This window comes from Emys orbicularis, chromosome 14 (genome assembly GCF_028017835.1).
Source record: "Emys orbicularis isolate rEmyOrb1 chromosome 14, rEmyOrb1.hap1, whole genome shotgun sequence".
Classification (NCBI taxonomy): Eukaryota; Metazoa; Chordata; order Testudines; family Emydidae; genus Emys; species Emys orbicularis.
The window spans coordinates 8,934,297-8,956,503 of record NC_088696.1 but is presented as its reverse complement, the minus strand read 5'-3'; the positions used below and the strand labels follow the sequence as shown (position 1 = coordinate 8,956,503).

General features: G+C 41.5%; 1 protein-coding gene across 1 annotated transcript; it reads right to left on the bottom strand.

Moving 5' to 3' along the window:
- Positions 1-2,892: 2,892 nt before the first annotated feature.
- Positions 2,893-7,667, bottom strand: HSBP1 (heat shock factor binding protein 1). The gene is made up of 4 exons (XM_065416355.1): positions 7,532-7,667; positions 6,143-6,209; positions 5,840-5,959; positions 2,893-4,420 (listed from the first exon to the last, which is right to left on the bottom strand). The coding sequence occupies exons 1-3, from the start codon at positions 7,574-7,576 to the stop codon at positions 5,841-5,843; spliced, it is 231 nt and encodes a 76-aa protein (XP_065272427.1). The 5' UTR covers positions 7,577-7,667; the 3' UTR covers positions 2,893-4,420; position 5,840.
- Between the last annotated feature and the right edge of the window lie 14,540 nt (positions 7,668-22,207).

Here is a 22,207-nt window from a genome sequence, read left to right as displayed (position 1 = left end):
CATCAATGATGGGGGAAGGACAAGATTTATATTGTAAACTGTCAAATATACTGGAACCAGGCCCCTGGTTACAGCTTCTTACCAGCTAATCATATAAACATGGCATCCCAACTGGAATTCTCAACCTTCTGATTCCAAGAGAGGCCCATCCTATCCTTGAGTTAAAGGATAATCCGTAAAAGTAGGGCTTCAATACTGTTTTTCAGGCTAGCTGCTAGGATGAGTCAGACAAACACTGAAGCAGATTTGAAATTAGATCCTGTGGTATGCAGAAGCCACCATATTACCAGGCATGGAGAGTTGGAACAAAACTAAATCAAAACATTACATCAATATAGACTATAGATATTATAGTAAGTCTGAATCAATAAAACTAATACTGCTTTGTATTCATGTAACCCTTAAAATGTTGAGAAAGGAACCAAAATCTAAATCTGAAATACAGATTTAAGATATAAGGCTGTCCAATATTTTTATATGCTAGGGGATATAGTGGAGCTGTGAACTTGGACCCAAACCTAGTAATGGCATTTGCATGCAAAATTTTTGTTTGCCAATGGCAATTTTCTTGTCAAGCTTTTATTTAATGCTGTCTGGGTGTGTATTAGCCACCCCCCTGTCACACTGTGTTGATATGCATTAGATCTAAGTTAAGCTGTTTTTGCGTTTATCAGGAAAGACTTACTGTATGCAGTCACTTTTGCCTTTAATTGATGAATTGTAAAAGAAATCAAACCAGAAATGCATACCTGTAATCTGTGATGTTATAAAAGTAGTCATTAGCAGGAATATATGTGGAGGTGTTTCATATTAAAATATGCAGAATACTTCAGTTCTATATTAGATGATTGATTAAGCTGTACATTTAAATGCTAATCTGACTAAATCTTCATTTCTTTAAAAATATTTCATCTCAAGCTGTACACTAAATTTTTTTTTTTAAAATTAGCATCAAATAGAAACCTTAATTTATTCAGATATTGATAACTGCATAGTCGCTACTTATTTCTCAGCTACATCAATGGTGAGTTACTAGACCTCCCAATTTAATTAGTTAGTTTATATGTATTATGGTACTGAAAGTCCTTACCCTGAAGAGTATACAAGCTACATAGACAAACCTAACAAAGGATGGGAGGGCAAGAGGGAAAAGGCAAGCCTCCTAGATGACCCAAACTCAAACCAATTAAGGATTAAATGTCACTATAAATACTTTCAATTCCACTGGGGAGCCCCAAAGGCAACTTGTACAGTTCAAAGTGCCAGTGTTATCTGCCCCCAACATCAAGCTCCATTTCATAAGCAGCTGCCACATTCTAGACTTAGCTGCAGCTTCCAAATAGTCTCAAGGAGTCTCAACAGCACACTACAGTAGTCTAATATTGAGGTATCAGAGACAAGGATAAGCACAGCACAGTCTACATCCTAAACACTTGCACTAGCCTTAGCAACTACAGATTGGAAAGCACACTGTTCAACACACCTGCTGTATGGGCATAGACTAAACCTGGCAAGGTGTGGGGTAGGACATACTTTCATTTGTAACTCAATTAACTTGTGAATAAGAGTGTGACAAAACACAGCACAGGATGCAAATGTAATAAGGGTAAAAACAAAACTCTTTTGCTCTTCATAAAATAAGTGATAACTCAGATTTTAGTGACAGGACTTTTTGCCATCTTTTGTTTCCTACTATAAAGTTGTCAGGCTGAAATATCAAATGGGAGCCCCAGGGCTTAACAGAGCAGTTTTGATATTTTAGTTTGAGCCTATTTATTGTACTTCAGGGTAAATGTTTCAAAAAAGATAAATGAGGAACTATCCAGCCTTTTCTTCAATGAGCAATGGTGCCTGTTCAAATTGACGGATTATGCTCAAACCGAATGCTAAACTGATTCTTCTGCCATCAAAGCAGAATAGAACCTTGATAATTTACACTTATAGCTGAAAAGAACTTCTGCCAACCAGCAGGTCCACCCACCACAATTAGAAAAAGCAAGAATAATGGATCTGTTTTAATTATACCTCATAAAAGGCCTGTCCTGTATTTTTACTTTATATGGATTCCACATTTAAAAAAACCCTAACTACAGAATTCTAATTCTTTGGTTGGAAGTGGGAAATTGCAACTTTTAACCGATAAGCAGACTGCATATTAAAAATGTTCTGTTGTACCTGAATTAATACAGCTCGAATATATATTTATCTATATTTGACACAAGGAAACTTACTTGGTTAGATTCACAGTTTAGATTTATCTTGAACAACTTTATTGTAAGTCAATTAGTATGAACAGTCTATGCAGATCTTAAAATGATATGTAACTGAGTGAAAGGCATTCCTTTGCATAACATTAAAATTACTGTTTTCCAGATTAACATTTATCTATTGACACTGGTCAGGTAGCATTTCTCTAAGTTTAATCTTTTTATCAAAGTATATAGTAACTTGTCCATTAAGCTGAAATTTTCCACTAAAATATGTTTTGAGGAAATTGACTTACACTTCAAGGAAAAATTCTAATACCAGTTCTCTGACAAACTCTTTTGCACGGAAATTCAAATCTGATTTTTTTTTTCCCTATGGAAGGTTATTGCTAATGTCTTCATACAAAAATATCAGCATCTGAGAATTAAAATGACACTCAATTTTAACTTGACCTATTACCATAGTATTGGAAGCACACAGATATAATTTCCATATCATAAATTCAATATTCTGATGTTAAATCTAGATTAACCATAAGTGTGCATCAGATAATTTGTTCATTACACTTAATGTAGCTGAAATATCCCTGCCAAGGCCTTTTAGTGATTTGTACAATGTCCAAGTTAAAAGCTCTTGTGCACACACATACAGTATTTTACATTACATATGATCTGACTATTGTAAGTTACCATTTAAGTTTTATTAGATATTTTAATGACAGTACAACAAATGTAAGGCTGGTGGTACAGTATACATTTCCTACAATCACAAAATTTCCCTAACATTACTATGAACTCAGTACAATTTTCCCTGTTTTGAGAAATGACATACACCTACATATTGCCTTCATAATTCCAGTGAAGTTAACTTAGAGGCACTCATACCAACATTAAGTGTGGTATAAACAGCTAGGATGATATCTGCTTTATGCTGTTAGTGGCTGCTTAGATTAATCTCTCAAACAAGTTGTTGAGGTATTGTAGCAGTCATATAGTATCATCCTAGCATTGATCAGAGTCATTTTTCTTCGTAATGGTGAAGTGAAATGGTATGGAAAGGTTCTTTAGACAAACATTTGTGATTTCCAAATGCTCTGACTATGGAATTTAAGGACCAGGTAAAAATTGAAGAAAAGTATGATTAAGAGAAAGGTAACCGAACACACAGTTTCTAAAACGGGGTATTATTAAAACTCCCGGCTATTTGTTGCTCACATAGTAGCAGGATTTTATAACCTTGATAACTGGATCCCCTCCTTTCCCAGGATTCCTGAATACTCCGCTTCTCAGCTAAGCAACTTAGTTTCATACAGAGAGCCAATGACTTGTGTTCAAAGACCAGGTACCTAGCATTTCCTAGACAGTGCCTTATTGTAACAGACCATTACTTCAATGCATATTTTTCAACTATGATACTGCTAATGGACATACACTAGCAGGGTTTCATTGTCGTGTCTTGCAATATTATTACAAGACTTAGCTATTATTACAAACCCTTCATCATGGGATTTATTAATAGCACCTCAGCTTTCTAAACGAATAACCTATTTGAGCTACAGTGGTTGCTTACCTTTGGAGGGATGTTTCTATCATATGTCATATTTCAATTCTTAGCCATAGCAACATACAGTAGGTAAAGTAATGCTAGGAGTATAAGTAAAAAATTGATTCTTTATGCTTGACATCTTAAGTATCCAAGAGCATCTTACTGGGTGTATTAAAAACATTACTAATATCATTTTGTACTGGTACAATGACTGACGCTATCTAACTAGAACTATAACTAACTCAATTTCAAGCTTGTGCTTCACTCCTGAAAAGTGTTAAGTTACCACATAACAAGTAGTTTTTCAATTTGACAAATCATTAGATTTTTTTTTTAGCCATCAAAATGAAATTATTAGAAAAGTATAGTAAACAAAAATAAATGTCTTCACAAAAAAATCCACTCAAATTCAGTAGTTTAGTTAAGATCCATCAAATGTGTGTGTTTAATACAATTGATCCTTATAACAAGAATTCAAAAAGTGTGGAACTACACTACACAAATCAAAATATACTAACCTAAATCTAGCTATACAATATACATTAGGAATGCAAGCTCTATAACCATATAAAATGCTTTTACATACACTAGTTGCAAAAAACTGTTCCGTAATCCTGTGGATTTGTAAAAAAGTGTATTCCAGCGTTCATCTTAAATTATTGGCAACCTGTTGGGGAAGACAGAATATTACTATTAATAGGAATTTCACTAGATAAGTATGCTTGGCAGATATACAATAATTGTGGAATTCAAAAAGAGTCAAGCTCCATCCAAGCTTTCTAAAAAAAAGTTAAGTAGACTGGAAAAAGTGAGACTTCTCCATTTATAGGATTCCATGTCCTAATCCTATGACCTAGTAGAAGTGTAAAATTCCACTATTATCAGACTTAAGAGTAAAAGCTAAACTCTGGGGCAAATAAAGTATAAATCATGTAACCATTTACTTAAATGCTTAATTTTACTCACATGAATATTCCAATATAATACCCCAGTTTTACTCAAGTATTTCTGTTGAAAGAGCTTGCCAGATCAAGACTTATGTTCACTTCACTTTCTTGTCTTAACATCTTGAGAAAAGAAATTCATCTGGTATTCAAGATAAAGCATAGCCTAAACTATATCTCCTCTGCAGAGACTAACAACCTCTTAAACCAGGTAGTGCCCATAACAGCATTAGAGAGAAGTTATCTCGATCTATACCTGAAGCTGTGAAACTACTCCAAAAGCATTTCACTAGTCACCATGAAACCACTGCTAATTTACAATCTTGCATTGGTATTAGTACTTTACTATGTTCAATTGCCCTCATATAATTACAAAAATGGACTTTTGAGCCTGACTCAGTGAAATCTCAGCGCCCATGAAATTTATCCCACTAATTAAAGCCCATGCATAGGGTGAGCATTGTCATAGTAGCTTCAAACAGTCCATCATGATCTGCAACACCCTTAATTAGTCATGAGATTTTCTTAGTGGGGACTTTATCATTCTTTAAATGTATTTATCTGTTGCACCAGAAGCCAGACCTTACTTAGCTGTTGCTTGAAAAGCAGCTGGAGTATCCACTGTTCCAATTGTGTAACACATACTGGTTGTACTGCCCGGGAGGCAGACAGGTTTCAGGCAATGAAATTAGATGGTGAGGGGAGCATTTAATACTGTAGTTTGTTCAAATGTTAGTTGTACGGTGTCAGGCTGAATCAATAGCAGAGGCCATGTGAAGCTGTTTCACCACTTTGCTCCCTTATTTTTGCTCCCATTGTATTTTTTTTATTTTTACTTCTAATATTCTGCATCACTTTTCACTTAAAAAAAACAGCCTGTCTGAAGAGGTTGGTGGGAGCTTTCAGTTTTTCTGTATCCAGTTTTTCTATAGCCTTTGCTAAAGAGAACAAACCAATGCTCTAGAGCTCATTGCATGACAAAATACAATTTTTCATTACAGCATTTTCAGAATTATTCTACGGGGATTTCAGACTCTGACTCACAAATCAGAGGGTAAAATCCTAGCCCCTTTAAAGTACATGGGATTTTTACCATTTCAAGCCAGGATATCACTCAGAAAGCTAATAAGCAATTCCCTCACTTTAACTCTTGTGAGTAGCAGGCATCTTGTTCTCTCCTTCCAATTCTTCCACTCCTGCTTGTGTCATGAGGTCTGCAATGTTTTTCTCCAGGTCATCAATGCGACAGCTCATGTCATCAAGTTAGTTTGAGTTAAAGAAAATGAATTGTAATGTTTACACTTTAGTAGCAGTTTATCACTTGACCACAGCTTCATGCATTGTTACAACAGCTTTAGAAATCTGGCTTGCAAGTTTAGAATTTAATATACTAAATATTTGTACACTTTCCTCCATCAGAGGCATTTTACAAGAAGAAAGGATATTTCTTCCAATGATCTGGTCAGACATGGTCTGAAATTTGTCTTGCATCTGTTGAAGCAGTGTCTGTACCTAACAGGGCAAAAAAAAAAAAAAAAAAAAGAATCAAAATATCCCTTTTTACAATACTTTAGCATAATGCAGTCACTTTTGAGCTCAACTTGTTTCACACAAAACCAGATGTTTGGACAGCATTGATCAAATGTTAAAAGTAACAAATTACTCTGGGAACTCCATGCCAAAAATAATTCAGGGCTTATGCACTCACAAAACCTTAGAGCAGCCCTGTACATGTAACACCCCCCATTATACACATGAAGAAAGTGAGGCTGAATAACTTCTCTGAGGTCTACAAACTGAGTCAGTGTCAAAAACAGAATTGTTATGCTTTAGCCACACAATCATTCTGCATCTGATAGGGAAGACTGAAAAAAACATAATTGTACTTAATATTTTCAAAATACAACTCAATCTTATACACAAAAAAAGTTCTTAAATTACATGACTAGCTCTGAACTACTTTTGAAGCTCGACACCTAGCAAGAGCCCTGTGATACCAATTAAACTGATGGGGGGGGGGGGGGAGCCAAACACCTGGGTTTTAGGAAACCATCACACTGAGGTGTCCCCAAAAGAACAGCAAGGACAATGCTGGCACAAACCAATGTCTAATCCAGCACCCCTCCCTCACCCCTCCAAAAAGAGCTACAGGAGCCAGAGGGGGATGGTTTGGGAACGCCTATGGTGTAATCCTGGATTTGACACCAAAGCCCCTGTGCGCGTTTGGGTAACTTGCCCTCCCCACCATGGCTCCCTCAGCGGGGCAGGCCTGAGGATTAGTGCTGCTAATGGGTGGTGCCAAATGAACGGTACCAGATTGATACTGGGGGGGAGGAGTCGGGTTTTATCCCTTTTCTCTCGATCTGATGCTTTTTGTAATGCGGTGATGAGATCTCAAGTAGGGGGGGGACGACGGGTGCTTAGAAATGGGTCTTCCCTGAATGCCCCTGAGATGTCAAGCACAGCCTGGGTCTCCACACCTGGTATAACGGGGGGCAGGGAGCGGAAGGGTTAACATGATACAGTCGCTCCTGATTTAATGGGGTCCCCCCCCACCGGGCATTCCCTGGCCCCCTGGTTTCAGTCACTGCTTCCCCTGCCGCCCCCGCTCCCTGCCCCTCCCACTGTTGTCCCCTCTCCCTGCCCACCACCCCGGGCCCTCCTCGGGCTCCAGAGGCCGGCGCTGGGGCCGCTCTCGGTGCTCCGGGCCTGCGCAGGGAACATCGCCGGCCGCAGCTAGGAGGACTCCTGGCCCGGCCCCACTCGGGGTAAACGCCGAGCCCAGAGCCGCCCGCTGCGCCGCCTCAGGCCTACCCCCGGCCCGGGCCCCTCACCACGGCGGTGAGATCCTGCACGGTCTTGGGGTCAGTCTCGGCCATGATAGCGGGCGGCGGCTCGGTCCAGTGAGTCACGGGCAGGCCCCGGCACCGTCTCCAAGCTACAGGGACTTCCGCGCCTGGCACCGAGCGTTCCCCAGCTCTCGCGAGAACAGGGAGCATTGTGGGGAATGTAGTTCAGCCTGGGCGAGGCCTCGCCAGAGGTATTGGGGGAGGAGAGAAGTTAGGGTGACCAGATAGCAACTGTGAAAAAACGGGCCGGGGTGGGGGGGTAATAGGCGCCTATATAAGCAAAAGTCCCCAAAAATGGAACTGTACCTTTAAAACGGGACATCTGGTCACCCTAAGAGAAGTTGACTAGAGGGGGAGGGGAAAGGGGGAGCAGGAGGAGACTAGAGGGAAAGGGGGAGCGGAGAGGAGGGAGCAGGACATTAGTAGGGAGGGCCAGGCCCGTGAAAAGAAAAGTGGGGCACGATCACGCCCATTCACTTTAGATATACAGACTTTACAGGCATTCCCTCCACCCTGGGCTGAGGCCCCTCCTGCTCCCCTTCTCCTCAGCCCTGGGGAGGGGAGTGGTGGGAAGGAGAATGGAAGAGAAAAAGGGGATGGAGCAGTTGGGAGGAGGGAGGCCCTGAATCCCGTTCCAGGATCAGATGCTCTTTTAGGTGGCTGTGTTCTTGAGCATCTTTTAATACCCTGCCCCTACCCCGAAGCGCATCGTCATCCTGTGCTAGTTGCTCAGCTTGGCTGCTCTATTCATTTCCCAGCCACTGTGCCTGCCTCTCTGAGCCCACTCCCTTCTCTTCTCACCACGCCTGCTTCCCTGACACACAAAACATAACACCCCGAATGCATGCAGCTTTCGTTTTCAGACCATTGATAACACTTGCCGTTATGTAAAGTGTGTTAAGAGCAACTGAACTTCAGGCTTCAGGGCATAAACCTTTTTGCCTGAAGAGGTCAGGAAGGAGCCTCTGTCACCAGGCAGCATTATACAATTGACTGTATACAATATGGGGTTTTGCAACTACTTCTTAAGAATCAGGTGTTGGCCACTGCTGGAGGCATGATACGAAATGTAAGGAATCAATAGGTCTTCATCTTGTACAATAGGCCTTGTGTTTTGGTGTGTTGGAGGTGGACTGTATAATTATCAGGCATTGAAATTGATTAGGGTAAAGAGCACTTAAAAAACCCACACAGGAAGTGAAGGTTTACCCTTTCAACCCTTTTTTGCAGAGCGTTCAGCTTTGAACCTAATCTGGCTGTTTGTTCTTGTGTTTAGAACAAAAGCTTTGTTCATACTGAGATTTAATAGTTTTGCTTGTGCACTTACAAAGTAACTTCACAAATTGGAGAGAGTAAAAATATTTCCAGGCTCAAAAATGATTTTATCTGAAGTAATCCTCCACCCTCTTTTGTCATTTAATTTTGGAGGAGAACATAAATGAGCGGTTAAGCCTGATTTGTAAGCATTTACAGGTAATCTGGATTCAGAAGGGGGATATCTGCAGGAACAGTGTCATTAGGTTATTGCAATAAAAGTCAGAAATGTTACATAAATGGACTGATGATTAGATGATTAAAAGAAATATATTTAGGGATTTGTGGCATACTGTCTATAAGAAAGAAACTATAAGTAAAATGTTGTGATTGTGCGTAATTAGATCACGCACAATTCGTGCCAACCACTTCTTAATTATAATAGTCTTTGGTGATGGGACAAGGATATGTGCTACAAAACTGCCTAAAATAAGATTTCACACTGGGGAGAGATACAAAGGAAGCATTTACTACGTATAGCCGGCTGGATGCAGGCAGGGGCGGCTCCAGGCACCAGCGCACCAAGCACGTGCCTGGGGCGGCAAGTCGCGGGGGGTGGCCTGCCGGTCGCTGTGAGGGCGGCAGTCAGGCTGCCTTGGGTGGCATACCTACGGGAGGTCCGCCAGTCCCGTAGGCGTTGGACCGGCGGACCTCCCGCAGGCATGCCGCCAAAAGCCGCCTGACTGCCGTGCTTGGGGTGGCACAGTACATAGAGCCGCCCCTGGATGCAGGCATAACTCCCTGTCACTCATTTGTGGTTTTCTTTTGACAAGTCCAATTCTACACTGTGAGATAGTATATAGCTGACTGTGCACTGATATTTAGGCTGAACTATGGCAAACAAACGTGCTGATTATGAGCCTGCAAGTACAGAACATGTCTCATTATCCACAAATGATCTTCAGCTGCCACCTTCCATTTCATCCACAAGCTGGAGTACTACATTCATGACATATCGCTGACTTGTCCCATAGCTAGTATGCAGAGATTTACATTAACACTGCTCCGATGAGTATGTTGTTAAAAAATCACAAGCATTATGTGTAAAAATGTTTTTAGCTATCTTTTAAATTAAAGACCGGTTCTAGTTCTGAGAAATATAAAAGAAATTAACTCCCATTTACTTGAATGGAATGTTTGCCAAATGGGGTGGTTGTTATGATTATCTTTGGATTGGTATAGCACAGGGGTCGGCAACGTTTGGCACGCGGCTCACCAGGGTAAGCACTCTGGCGGGCCGGGCCAGTTTATTTACCTGCTGACGCGGCAGGTTCGGCCGATCGCGGCCCCCACTCGCCGCGGTTCGCCGTCCCGGGCCAGTGGGGGCGGCGAGAAGCGGCACGGGCGAGGGATGTGCTGGCTGCGGCTTCCCGCCGCCCCCATTGGCCCGGGACGGCGAACCACGGCAAGTGGGGGCCGCGATCGGCCGAACCTGCTGCATCAGCAGGTAAATAAACTGGCCCAGCCCGCCAGGGTGCTTACCCTGGTGAGCCGCGTGCCAAACGTTGCTGACCCCTGGTATAGCACATTGCTTCTTGAAGGCCTTTAAATTTGACCTATCTTTTGGCTGCTAAGCACCTGTGTATACATGCTGCACATTACTAATTTTTCTTTGTCTGCCTCTTGTTATATGCTGATGTGATTTTTATTCTTCTATATGTCCTTCTGGTAAAACTTAATTGCCATTTGTTTCCTATCAATCTCCCTAATACTCTTTGCTGTTTTAGGGGAAGTTGTTTTATCCCTTGATTCTGATCATCACTTAACCTACTATGTACTGTTTCCATCTGCCTGTGCCCCAAGCAATGGCAGGTTAGAGAAATGATTGGTCAATTTTTTCATTCAGTTACACAAGTGAATCCAGAGTAACTGATTCACTGGGCTCTGTCCAAAGAATATAGGGGTGGGTGCGTTGCGGAATGGAATTCACACTCCAAACTATTGGGCCATTGTCCTGACTGCTATTCTAGCCTCTAGGCTAGACCCTCACCTCGTATGAGTGGGTATTGGGTCACTCAGTCTGTGTAAGCATGGTTCTAATAATTGCTTCCCAAGTCTGCCCCTCAGTGTCAACCTATTTTGAGTTGGTGTGGAGATTCCTGCTATTACATGCAGGCTATGCAAGTATCTGCTAGCTTCTTCTAGAATCTCTGTTCTTTGTTAAATACTCTTTTACATGTTTTCATTGCACACAAATTTAAATGCTGTCTGTTAAGTGGACCTGTGGTATAAGGTGTAACTGGTAAGCTGGTGTGTACTATTCCTTTGGGAGTAGCGGATCTGTGAATTCTGTGAGTGCCCAGTGGAACAGGGGCTAGACACTTCAAGGGGATGCTCGGTGTGCTCAGGGGATGGAGTGCGCCTATTGCTTACCTGGGCTGAATGGGGAGAGCTTGTGTTGCTGGGGAAGTCAGGGAGCTGACCCCTAGCAGGTACAGACAAGACTTCCTTGCACTAAGAGCAGATGGTAGAAAGGTGCCTCACAACCATAGGTATCCCCAAGAAGTGTTACAGATACCATATGGGTCTTTTAGATTAAATACCGCTTTTAATAGTGCACTATATAAATAAAAGCAGATCACTACCCTTCTAACCAGATACAGCCCTTTACTTTTCAAACACACCATGTTATAATGGACTGGCTGATTTGCTTGTGTACCACTACCTCTGAGGAGAGGAAGACAATTGTACAGGAACAAAGCAGAAAGAAAAAAGAGAGCCTTTCCTAAAGGGTCCATTCCTGAAAGTGCAACCCACACACCTTCTGGGTGTGGTGTTCTGGCTCCTCTAGTGGCACTGAGACCACTTAGAGATTAATGAGTCTGCTCTACAGCCTTAGCTAAAAGCCATATAGTTTTTAGCTCATGAAGTAGAGGCTCCTGCACTAAGCTCCAGAGGCCCTAGGTTCAATCCTGCCTGCCAACAACCGGGGTCTGTCAGGGTTACAAAAGCACAGTCTCCAACACTGATGAATCTATTCTTACCAATGTAAGAATGCTAAAGAGTACTAGGATTTCACATGAGTTTAACGGGATTCTATAAATAAGAAAAGATTAAACTGCTGTATTTAATCAAAGGCTAATTTTTAAAAATAATTTATTTTCTTTCACTTTTTTTTTCAAGACTGGATTGAGGCAAAATGTGAAGCAAGGGAGGAGAATGTGGATTCACGATCCCTTCACAGTAATGTTCAGAGATAACTAAAATGAACAGAACAGCAGTAAGCTGGGCTGTTCTTTAACCAGCTTTTTAATGGTGAAGTCTTAATTTAAAATGAAGAGACAAGAGGACCTCTAGAATTGATAAAGGAGCTGTGATGTTCCTTAAAATCAAGGGACTTTAAAATACAGTTATATATAATTACAATCCAGAAGAAGTGGGCACTATGACCCCGCAGAGCAATGAGTCATAGTCAAACTGTACATCAGATCAGGCACATTAGCATCCTTCCACAGAGATTAAATTGAATTTTGCTATTGTAGAATCATCTTAGGTTTCCTCAGATTTGCTGTCTACAAGCATGATCCAGTTCCCATTGACTTAAATGAGGTAGGCTTTTGTTCTATATCAGGGGTCGGCAACGTTTGGCACGCGGCTCGCCAGGGTAAGCACCCTGGCGGGCCGAACCAGTTTATTTACCTGCTGACGCGGCAGGTTCGGCCGATCGTGGCCCCCACTCGCCGCGGTTCGCCGTCCCGGGCCAATGGGGGCGGCGGGAAGCGGCGTGGGCGAGGGATATGCTGGCCGCGGCTTCCCGCCGCCCCCATTGGCCTGGGAGGCGAACCGCGGCCAGTGGGGGCCGCGATCGGCCGAACCTGCCGCGTCAGCAGGTAAATAAACTGGCCCGGTCCGCCAGGGTGCTTATCTTGGCGAGCCGCGTGCCAAACGTTGCCGACCCCTGTTCTATATGTTCATTATCATTCATCCTCCAAATGACAGGTTATTCACCTAGTATCTTACCTTTCTATAAGAGTTTTAATCAAAAGCACCTTGACTAGCCACTTAACAGTGAAGAGAAACAGGACAGCTGAGAACTAATTTTATCTTTGTTATTAAGCTCCTTTCACATATCCACAATATGTAAAGAATTAAGACACAAAATAAAGAACCATCCAGTTAAACCAAAGGGAGTATTTGGGAGGCAGAATGCAATTACCCAAAGGGGAGTTTTTTTAAGGATACCTGGGTTTATGCTGTTACTATTGAAAAACAAGTGGTCACGATCTTAGCATAACATCTCATGTAAACTACAGCCCATCCAGCAGCCCCACACCCTTGGTGCAATGCTGGACTATTTGCACAACAGTAACAACTCAGAAAAAAAGATTATATTATGTTATGTATTCTGTAAACTGGTAAGCAGCCCTTATTTACTAATTACTTTTAGACAGAAGAACATAAGACGGCCATACTGGATCAGACCAAAGGTCCATCTAGCCCAGTATCCTGTCTTCTGACAGTGGCCAATGCCAGGTGCCCCAGAGGGAATGAACAGAACAGGTAATCATCAAGTGATCCATCCCCTGTCACCCATTCTCAGCCTCTGGCAAACAGAGGCTAGGGACACCATCTCTGCCCATCCTGGCTAATAGCCATTGATGGACCTATACTCCATGAACTTATCTAGTTCTTTTTTGAACCTGTTATAGTCTTGGCCTTCACAACATCCTCTGGCAAGGAGTTCTACAGGTTGACTGTGTGTTCTGTGAAAAAATACTTCCTTTTGTTTGTTTAAACCTGCTGCCTATTAATTTCATTTGGTGACCCCTAGTTCTGTGTTATGAGAAGGAGTAAATAACACTTACTTATTTACTTTCTCCACACGAGTCATGATTTTATAGACCTCTATCATATTCCCCCTTAGTCGTATCTTTTCCAAGCTGAAAAGTCCCAGTCTTATTAATCTCTCCCCATATGGAAGCTGTTCCTTACCCATAATCATTTTTGTTGCCCTTTTCTGAACCTTTTCCAATTCCAGTATATCTTTTTTTTAGATATTCAAACCTAGTGTTAGCAGGAGAAATGCCAGTGGAAGAGTCCATAGAACTATATATATATATATGAGTAAGGGGTGCAGGATTGAGCCTGTACTGGACTGGACAACTTTGTTTAAGTTCTCTATGATCTGAAATATCTTGTTACCTGAAATAAGATCATGTCCCCTAATGTTTACTAATTACATTGACTATTTCCTCAGTTATCTGAAATCTCGACTATCAGATCTTATCTGAATACCTTTTTGTGTTCTCTTGCTACTTAAGCCAGTGAATTCAAAATATACAAGTTATTGAACCCAGGAAAATGAAATTTTAATAAGTCAATTACTACTTGGGTAGATGAAGGCTGAAATGATTGGGAAAATATTAAAGTATAACAAACAGAACTTATCTGTAATTTTGAGAAAAGAAATATTCCTTGGCAGTTTTCAAATATACATGAGGTTGGGACATATTAAGCAAAGGACTGTAATTAGAAAACATCTAGCAAGGGAAAAATAACAGTCCTAACTTTTGGTTTCATGAATCATGAGAATTATGTCTAACTGAAACTGTATTAAATAATTATGGGGAAAAGCAACATTAAGACTAGAATAAATTGGAAAGTAATTTGTGGCAGAACAGGAGCAATTCATGGTGTTTTTTTCAGACCACGTTTTTAGAAACTAATGCTAATTAGATTTTTCTGTGGGTGTGCATCAAATGTGATGTTATTATCTAATGAACAGTGAAATCATACTTGTTGCAGCTTTCCCCCTTACTAGTTTTTATCGTGTTGTATGTGCAGTGATAGATGCATGTGCTGTTATCATCAGAACTGATCCAGGTGGGGGAAACTTGCCAATCCTACACTGACATCAGTGAAAGTACAAGACCCAGAACTGGGGTAGATTATTGCACTAATTAGAGTCCAATCTGAACCTTTGTTGGGGAGACCCTGTGGCACAAGGCCCCAAACACCCCCACTTCCCTCAAGTCACATGGACTGGGGGAAGTAGAGCAGGAACTTCTGGGAATAGATCCATCCACCCCATAGCAGGAGCTGGGTTCAAAAGTGGGAGCAGCAATGGGGTAGGGCAGGGGTGAGCAAACAACGTCCCAGGGGCCACATCCACATGTTTTAATCTGGCCCTCGAGCTCCCACCAGAAAGCAGAGTTGGGGTCTTGCCCCACTCTGCATAGCTCCCTGAAGCAGCGGCATTTCCCCCCTCCGGCTCCTATGCGTAGGAGCAGCCAGGGAGTGCCGCACTCTGCTCCCGAAGCTCCCATTGGCCAGGAACCACAGCCAATGGGAGCTGAGGGGCGGCGCCTGTAGTTACAGCCCTGTAAATTGTATAGTTAAACAAATAATACCAGGTTCCTAATTACCTGATTCATTGAAGCAGTGAGACACAAGTACACTTAGGGCCCCCAGAGATCCAAACCTGCAGTGCGGATACAACCCACAACATGCATGTCGCACTGGGGTTTGTGAGTGCACGTAGGCACTTTCGATTTTAATGGGCTTCAGGGCACTTAGCACTTCATGGGATTGCATCCATAGCTTTCTTCTTCCTTGAAGAGCTTAGAGTGCATCTTTAACCCACAACCTGTCTGCAATTACGTTCCGGAGTCTTTTTGAAATGCTTAGAAGAAATTCACATTATTTAAACTCTTCTTAAGATGTGCACTTTAATGACTGGCTAACGTGCTGAAGTAAGTTTACAGAGAGATAGAAGCTCACTTCTGTGCAATAATATAATGTAAGTACAGTGTCAATAGAAATAATATGGAATATCTCGTACTGTTGTCCATGTGCTGCTGCTCAACTTGACCTAAAGGGAATAATCTGTAGTAGATGAAATGCTGTTTTATTCTCCTTATTCATTATTCAACCCACAGACTGCTTTAATCTACCATCTGTCCTCTGGTACGCTTAATGTTTGGAGGTATTGATCAAAGACTGACGGGTCGGGCAGGCATAAAAAACTCATTTGTTGGAGATCTATAAAATGTGATAATTACTTCTCAACGTTTCATGACGAGAAAGCCATAATTATCCAAAGGTGGAAAGTTTCAATAGTAACTTTATGAAACAATCTTAAATGGATACATTTTACACGTGGTCAGTCCTAAATTACATGGAGGGAAAGACTGCAAAGAAAAGAAAGATAAAAGAATTATTCTCTCTGGCTAAGAGAAATTATAATATAAAAGTAGCTTTTCCAAGGCAGTAGGAGTGGGGATCAACATCAGGCTTATATTGGAAAGATAGTTACAATCTTAGGCTCTGACTAGGCACTGAGAACCATGTGTTTAGACCCCTGTGTCTGCATGGAGTCCCACTGACTTCAGTGACACTCCGTGTAGAGGCAGGATCGGGTCCACAGAGGTCAATATCCAGGACTTCCATAGGGACCTGATAGTCAAGATACTGGCCCAGACTCTGGCTTGTGCTTTGTCCCTTTTGCTGCTCAGCAGGCACAAAGGGGATGGATTCTGGCTGCTGGCATAAAGCTGGTTGAGCCAGCTACTGCTTCACCCTCATGGCAGTTTAAGAAACATGGCAGAGGAGTTCCACTCTGCCACTCCACTTTTCCACTGGTGTAAAGTCCAGCAGCCCCCAGGCTCCTCTGAGCACTGGGATTAACTGGCTGCCTGACACTCTCAACGTCACTTCTCTGCACTAAGGTGACCTCAGCTGCTGTGGAGAATCTAACCCAATGACTGCAAGATGCTGATTGCACTCATTTGACTTCAGCAGCGAGTTAGGGTGGTCAGCACTAGAGGAGAGAAAGCATGCTTTGCAAGTGCCCGATGGAACTCAACAAAATATTGTCCCTGTTGAAGTCAATGGGAATTGTGGGCACAGAGCACCATCCAGGGTAAAGATAAAAACTTTCTTGGTTGAAGCTTTATTCTCAGCTGTTTGCATCATGAACTGTACCTCAGATCTAAACATTTTTCTCTCTGTGGATTTCAGATGCATTTGACATTTTATTGACCGAAATACTTGGGGACCTACCTTTTAAAACTCTAATCCCCTCTTCTCCATAATTTATATCCATTCCAGAGGGTATCTCATTAAAGTTCCTAGGAACAGCCGTAATTTAATGAAATGTAGTTGATTGGATTTCGATTTGAGTAATTAGAGAGAACTTTGGCTGAAAGTTTCTGCAGCAAAGAGAGTTTTAAAGGGGTGAGAAAGGAGAAGTTCTTAGCGGAGATTCTGCACTCGGTGTGACATCAGTGAGAGGATCAGTGCCTCACATGCACTGGCTCTTTATGCAGTCAGTGACAGGATTGGACCCCATATGATGAATAATCCTCTTCCTTTGTAGCATGGATTGCTACATCTGCCTAAGCAGTACACATTAACCAACAGGGTGGTCCTAAATCATTGATGGCTCGCTTTTCAGAAGTGCCGAGCACCCTCAGCTCTCATTGCCTTTGATGTGAGTGACAAGATGCCCTGCAAGAGCTCAGGATTTGTCCTTTAGAAGAAGGGAACTAGTTGCTGGAATGCTGGCAACATTTTCCAGTGATAACACATTTTCACTGGAGAAAATTAACAACGAATTTCAAAGATTGTCCTGAGAGTGAACAGATGGCTGGTTTTTGTTCACAAAAAGACACAGTTACTGTTGCTGGTGGAGGTGGCAAAACTGGATCGGTTTTTCAAAATCCCATTCAGTGCTTTAGTCACAAGCTTCTGCTTTAACCGCAAACTAGGATATGTTCCTGTTGGTAGCCAAGCCAGTACAGTAATAATTTTTGAGTGCATGATGATTACTCCATAACATACGGGAAGCACAGTTATGAACCCAAGAACTGAAAGGGCAATACTTGACCACTACAGCAATTATAACTCTTTCATTTCACTCCAGAAATCTTAGACTCACAAAAAGCTTTCTGTAAATTTCAGTGGAATGGCATTTAATGAGTCTAGGAACTGAGGGTAACATTTTCGAAAGCACCTAAGTGAATGAGGAACTAAGTCCCATTTTCATAAGTAATTTAGGGTCAGATTTTTAAAAGGATGTAAGTGCCTAAAGATGCAGATACATGCCGACTGGCGTTTTTCAAACACACCATTGATTTCAGTGGGAGCTAGGTGCTTAGGTACTTTTGAAAATCCCAGTACGTGCCTTCCTGCCTCTTTAGATGCCTAAATAACTATGAAAATCTGTCTCTTAGTGCCTTTTGAAAATGGGACTTAGGCACTTTTGAAAATATTACCCCAAGTCTGTAGTATTACTGTTTGCATTTCCAAATTAAACAATTAAGTGTGACTAACACATATTTAAATATGTAGAAGTATTTGTTGGAGTATATGCATCAGGAACCAGGGTAGTTGTTTAGCAGCTATAGGTGGATGTGGTTTACTTTAGTTTTTTAATTGAAATTATAATAATGAATGAAGTTATTTTCTACTCTTAATGCAGTCTTTGCATTTTGAGCCTAATCACTTGAGCCAGGGAGTCATTGGAATATCTCACAGAGAGATAATACAATGAAGTTATTTGGTGGTTTAACATGTAAACCAATAAGCCTATGTCTCTTTAATTAACTCTACCTTCTTCTCAGCCTAAGAAAATGTAAATTAAAAGTTTGATCCTGCAAGTTGCTGAGTACCCTCAACTTTCACTGGGAATTGTGGGTATTCCGCAGCTCCAGGAATTGCTCAATTGCAGAATTGAGCCCTATTTGTTTTGAAGTTCTGGGCCAGTATTATAGTGAACAAGGGGAAAAGGAGAATACTGCAGAAGAACAGTCCCTTGCTTGAGGAGGACATTGTAGGTTAGGTAGGTTGTCAGATACTAATTAAACATTGGGGAGTTTCTGGTTTAAATCCTAAAAGTGCAGTGGCTGATGTACTTAGATGACATTCTGTCTACAAAATGAGAAGATAAAATTTAATCCGGGTCTGAAACCGGAGACCGCAAAAGTAAGGGGAATAGAGGGTTATTAATGCAAACTTATTACATGGTACAAATTATATTGGCTTGCACTGGGTAAAAAAGATTGCGTTGGAGGTAGGACACACATCATAAACTGCAGTCTCAACATGATTGTAATTAAATGCTGCCTTAGGTCCTAGTGCCATGTACCATAGCTAAACAGTGACTCATAGCTACCCACTAAGGCCTTGTCTATGCTATGTTTACTCTGAAACTCCCCTACCCCATTGCTAATACTAGTGTTGTCTCACTGGTGGTAGTGATGGTGAGAGCTCTAGCGTAGGTAAGGCTTCAGGTGGGCATTTATATGTTTCCCACCATGTCATCTAACTCCACTCAGAGCATGTCTACAGGACACATTGCTTAAAACACTAGCAGCTTTCAGGGGCTGGTACTAATGATGTTATCAGTGGGGGAGCTGAACAGGTGGGAAATTTGAGGCCAAAAAAAATCTTATGTAGAAAAGGGATAACAACCAAATTCTCTTCTTGCACAAGGGTGAATCTGGAGTAACTCTACTAACTTCACTCCTGATTTTTATATACAATATAGATATATTCTATCCATATATAATACTATTGATCAGCGCGTTTTTTTACTCTGCTTAAGCCTTATTGAGAAACAATGGAAGCGGAAAGCAAATGAGAAGTCAAACATGAATTTCCCTCTTTCATTACTGGGGCTTCTTTCTTCAGTCATTGGCATTATAATATTACCCATTGTTTTTGGAGCTCCTGAGAGAGAACTATGGACACAACCCAAAGCCGACTGTTGGCAAAGGCAGCTTTTCTGTTGACTTCAGTGGGCTTCTATGTAGGCTGTACACGTGCTGTGATGCCTACACTTAAGGTGTTGAAGTTGTTCCACTCCAGCCTCTATTCAAAGGGCCATTTCCTTAGCTGGTGTAGATCCATTGACCTCAGTGGAGTTTTGCTATTTACGTCAGCTAAGAACTGGCCCAAAGTATTCCTGCCCATGCCATTTGATGCCTTGCCTGTAATGTTATTTACAAGAGCTTTTAGTATTCAGCATGCAGTGCTGTACCATAATGATTTTGTAGGTTTGGTTGGATGAGGTAATGCTGGCTCTTAAATCTATCTCACCGAACAATTTGTTTCCCGAAGTTCTCATTTCTGTCCACCAAGATCACAGTATTTTAATTGAGTTATTTACTAGTTGTAATTTGTCCGGTTGATGATCAAAATCATTTCCCCTTGGCTTGTATATCTGCTTCTTCTGGCTGGGTGGCTAAGTTTAGATATGCTCTGGCTTTTCAAGCTTGACAATATCCTCAGAAATAGCTGAAAGGAGGTAAATGAGCCCAACCTGGACACTTTTTCAAGAAATGAAATTGAAAAAAATACACACATTTTTCAAGAGATGCTGACATGAAGTACTAAGTTCTCCACAAAAAAAATGCTGTTATTGAGTCTCCAGCTTCCCTTATGGGCATTACATTGGGCTATCAATTCCTCCCAACTAGTCATTAATCCCCAGGAAATTCCCTGCATTGAGACATTACTGCTTAATTTAAAATACTTTTGACAAAGCTCATTATTATCATATGTTTTGCCATTCTCAACATTATCTCCACTAATCCCCTATGGAGATATAAATTGTTGCTGAAAGTTGTACTGCTCTTGTCTAGACCAAATAATTCTTGTATTTCTTTTTAAGCTAGTGGTCAGCCCTGGCATTGGAGAATATAAAAATGTCAAGGTCATATGAGCTGAATTACCTTACCTTTCACACAAACATTTCCAGTAATGTGAAAGAAATATTTCTGGCTCATTCACTTCTGGGGTGCACATATCATATGAACCTGTGCTGAATATTTAAACTGATGTTAGGGTTAAAAATATATAAATGAATCACCCTACTAGTTTAAATTCACTGGAATAGAATGAATATTCCTATCTCTTAGAGCAGGGGTCGGCAACGTTTGGCATGCGGCTCACCAGGGTAAGCTCATCCCTCGCCCGCGCCGCTTCCTGCCGCCCCCATTGGCCCGGGACGGCGAACCGCGGCCAGTGGGGGCCGCGATCGGCCGAACCTGCCGCGTCAGCAGGTAAATAAACTGGCCCGGCCCGCTAGGGTGCTTACCCTGGTGAGCCGCGTGCCGAACGTTGCCGACCCCTGTCTTAGAGGTTTCATTGGCATTTTGATTGCTCTTAACAGACAAAGCTGGATGTATTTAATTATAAGAAATACTTTCTATGTGTATGGAGGAGAATAGATAATTGTTCTCAGAGTCTGCTCTGCCAGGATTCATTTTCCTTTGCTATTACATTGAAAGAACTTTGCAATTAAATTGGGAACTGGGAGTTACAACTATATATTCCCACCTCAGGCCCAGACTAAAGACCACCAAAACCCTTTCCCGTTGAATTGTGCCCTCTTTAAAGCTGTGAAAGAGGCATTGTTTGCAGATGGACAGGGGTGGGAGCCAGAAAACAAACGGACAACTGTGCCATAGGTGTTGCAGCACCCTCTGGCTTGAAGTGGTTTCCATTACATACAGAGTTTACAGTTTGGTTCAATGGCTCTCAGCATCCCCACTATAAAAACTGTTCCAGAACCCCTGAACTGTGGAACCTGGCAGGGGAAGGCAGACAGGGTAATGGGTAAATTTTGTGCTGTCTGTGAATTATTTGAATAATGGACATATTACAATGGCTTTGTAGAAATCTGGAAATATAGTATCCGTTTTTGCATAAGGGCTCAACATTGGCTTATCACTGATCCTATTAAAGTCCATTATTAAACTCCCATTTTATCTCAGCTATATAGTGATTTGAGGTTAAGTGAACACATCATTTGTTGATTTGCAGTCATGATAAGATTGCATGGCTTTTCTAACCCCAATATTCAGGTCAAAGAGGGTAAGTACTCATGCTACTTACTTCTGAACTTTAAACTGTGGCACAGTGTTGCCTTTCTTCCCACTGGAGTCTGCATTTAATTATTGGGTGGTCTCTATACTGTAAATAGGCTGTGAAAATCTCCTCTCTGTTCTTCAGTGCTGATCTATCTGTTGGCCAGTCTGCACTTTCTTTAAAGTTCAGCAACCTAAAAAGGTGTCTCTTGTCCATCTATACCATATTAAACGTGTTGGGGAAATGGCAGTTGAGAAATAATTGAGACAAAATAATTTCTCCATACCCATCATCCTTTTTCTAAACTGTGGGCAGAGCTCAGCATTGAACATATTGTATGAACAATAAATAAAATTCTGAATCTCAAGATTGGGACAGTGGAATTGGTTTATGGCCTGCTAGCTTGGCATACTGTATTTGCAGGCTAAATAATTCACTCATCAGTTCTATGAGGGGAGAGGACTGGGGGATTGTTTTCATTTTCCTGAGGACTGGGCTCAGTTTTCAAAAGCATGGGAAAGTTTGGGATAAGGA